The 2,257-nt window shown below is 38.9% G+C and overlaps 1 protein-coding gene across 1 annotated transcript; it reads left to right on the top strand.

Moving 5' to 3' along the window:
* On the top strand, positions 1 to 1,640 carry LOC105794800 (NAC domain-containing protein 83). Its single transcript, XM_012624119.2, has 3 exons — positions 1 to 565; positions 741 to 1,021; positions 1,220 to 1,640. The coding sequence occupies exons 1-3, from the start codon at positions 382 to 384 to the stop codon at positions 1,520 to 1,522; spliced, it is 768 nt and encodes a 255-aa protein (XP_012479573.1). The 5' UTR covers positions 1 to 381; the 3' UTR covers positions 1,523 to 1,640.
* Positions 1,641 to 2,257: the final 617 nt, after the last annotated feature.

Below are 2,257 nucleotides of genomic sequence, written 5' to 3' on the forward strand. Positions count from 1 at the left end.
CAATTTTTCTTTCCATACTATTTATTTATCCAAGTGGGGTGCGAGAGCATTTGCTTGTTCTATAAAGAAGTCATACTTTCCCCTCTCAAATACCCACCTCTCTCTCTCTCTCTCTCTCAAACACACACACAACAATTACGACTTTTCCTTTCCTTTTATATCCGCATTTCTTTCTTTTTCTCTTTTCTTGTTCTTGTTCTTGTTCTTGTTCTTGTTCCCCCCCCCCCTTGTTGATATTCTCTATTTACTTTTGAGGGATTAATATAAGAAGGCAATGTGGGATGGTGGGGTTTTAGGCTTGATTTGGCGTTTGAAGCCTGCCTCCCTCCCTTTGTTGGGTTTCAGGTGCTTTCGGGACTAATTGGTTGCCTGCTTTTGACGATGATGGAGAAGCTTAATTTTGTAAAGAACGGTGTGCTTAGATTGCCTCCTGGGTTCCGCTTCCATCCTACTGATGAAGAGTTAGTGGTTCAGTACTTGAGAAGAAAGGTGCTTTCTTGGCCCTTACCTGCCTCTATCATACCCGAAGTTGATGTTTGCAAAGCCGATCCTTGGGACTTGCCAGGTTGGTTGCTTTATTTACTCATCAAATATGGTTCCTTTGACTATATAACATTAAACAAAAAAGCGGTCTGTTGTATCAATAGCTCTGAATGTAACAGTAGTTAAACAATTAGAAGCCTTTAGGACAAAATTAAAGAGATAATTAGATGGCCTGATACACTGGAGTCTATGTTCAGGTGATTTGGAACAAGAGAGGTACTTCTTTAGTACAAGAGAAGCCAAGTATCCCAATGGGAACAGATCCAACAGAGCCACACTTTCAGGATATTGGAAAGCCACAGGAATTGACAAACAAATTGTAAGTTGTAGTGGCAACCAAGTAGTGGGTATGAAGAAAACTCTGGTTTTTTATAGAGGAAAGCCCCCACAGGGAACTAGGACCGACTGGATCATGCATGAATATCGCCTTGTTACCGCTGACACCTGCAATGCCCCACATAAGAAGAACCAAACTCAGGTCAACTTCGGGTCTTTGCTCTCATTTCATCTTTACTGCTTCTACCTATAGTTGTTGAGCATTTTTCATAATTCAAGCATCTCATCCCAACCACATTTCATAACCTCTGGAGTCGGGGAAATGAGAGTACATTGTTGTTTTAATGATGCTATGTTTGTTGGTCAGTCAAATTAATGATTTGTGTTAAAACCTATGCAGAACCATTTGGTGGCAGTGGAAAATTGGGTGTTGTGCCGCATATTTTTGAAGAAAAGAAGTGGTGCTACTAAAAGAGAGGATGACGGCCTGCAATGTTGCAACAAGAAGGGAGTTGGTAAAGCAAGGAGAAAGAGCCCTGTTTTCTATGAATTCCTGAGCAAGGAGAGGACAGACCTAAAGCTTGCCCCAGCATCCTCCTCATCTTGCTCCAGTGGGATCACACAGGTGTCAAATGATAACGCGGATGACCATGAAGAAAGCAGTAGTTGCAATAGTTTTCCTTATTTTAGAAGAAAACCTTAAACATCCACACTTTCACACTTTTTTGTTTTCTTGCCTATATCAGTAGTTGGGCTTTGATTAGCCCTTCAGAATAATAACCTCTTTAAAGAAAAAGCAATCAAGTGTTTGGTAATTTCAAGTCTTTGGGTCTCTTTTGTCTGTGATTACCACGCAGCAGAAATAGTTGTCAACAGAAACCCCAAAAAAAGTTATTAAAGAAAGCAATATATGGTTGTGCACGCAGTAAATATTACCTAAAGAGCAAACTTTCTTGAGCACATGGCGGTTCCCCTTGTAATTAATCAAAAGCTAAAGACATATTACCCTCTTTTCTTATACATTTTACAAAAGTCATCGTGAAACGGGCTATGGTTCAAGTTCAACATTGCTTTTGTAGATGAACATGCAGAGCAAAGTCCCTTTAGGAAAAGGCAAATAGTTTTGAGAGAAGAAAAATGCATACAAATCTCAGGAAAAATAAAAAGGCATATTTATATAGGAGAATATTTGAGGCACTGTTAATGCATAAATTTTATACACTATTGATAAATAATAACGTGACACTCATAATTAAATAAAAAATAAAAAAAAGTAATAAATCTTTTCTACGTATAAGTATTTTGACTTTCGCAAAAGCAAAACGCGTTTTGGGAGAGCACCGCAAAGAATAAGCATAGGATTGTTGGAAATCAGCATTTGCACGATCCAAGCTCCAGGAAGGGTGTTATCGGTTGAAAAAGAACCCAATTCTCCTCT

Source organism: Gossypium raimondii, chromosome 3 (genome assembly GCF_025698545.1).
Source record: "Gossypium raimondii isolate GPD5lz chromosome 3, ASM2569854v1, whole genome shotgun sequence".
Taxonomy (NCBI): domain Eukaryota; kingdom Viridiplantae; phylum Streptophyta; class Magnoliopsida; order Malvales; family Malvaceae; genus Gossypium; species Gossypium raimondii.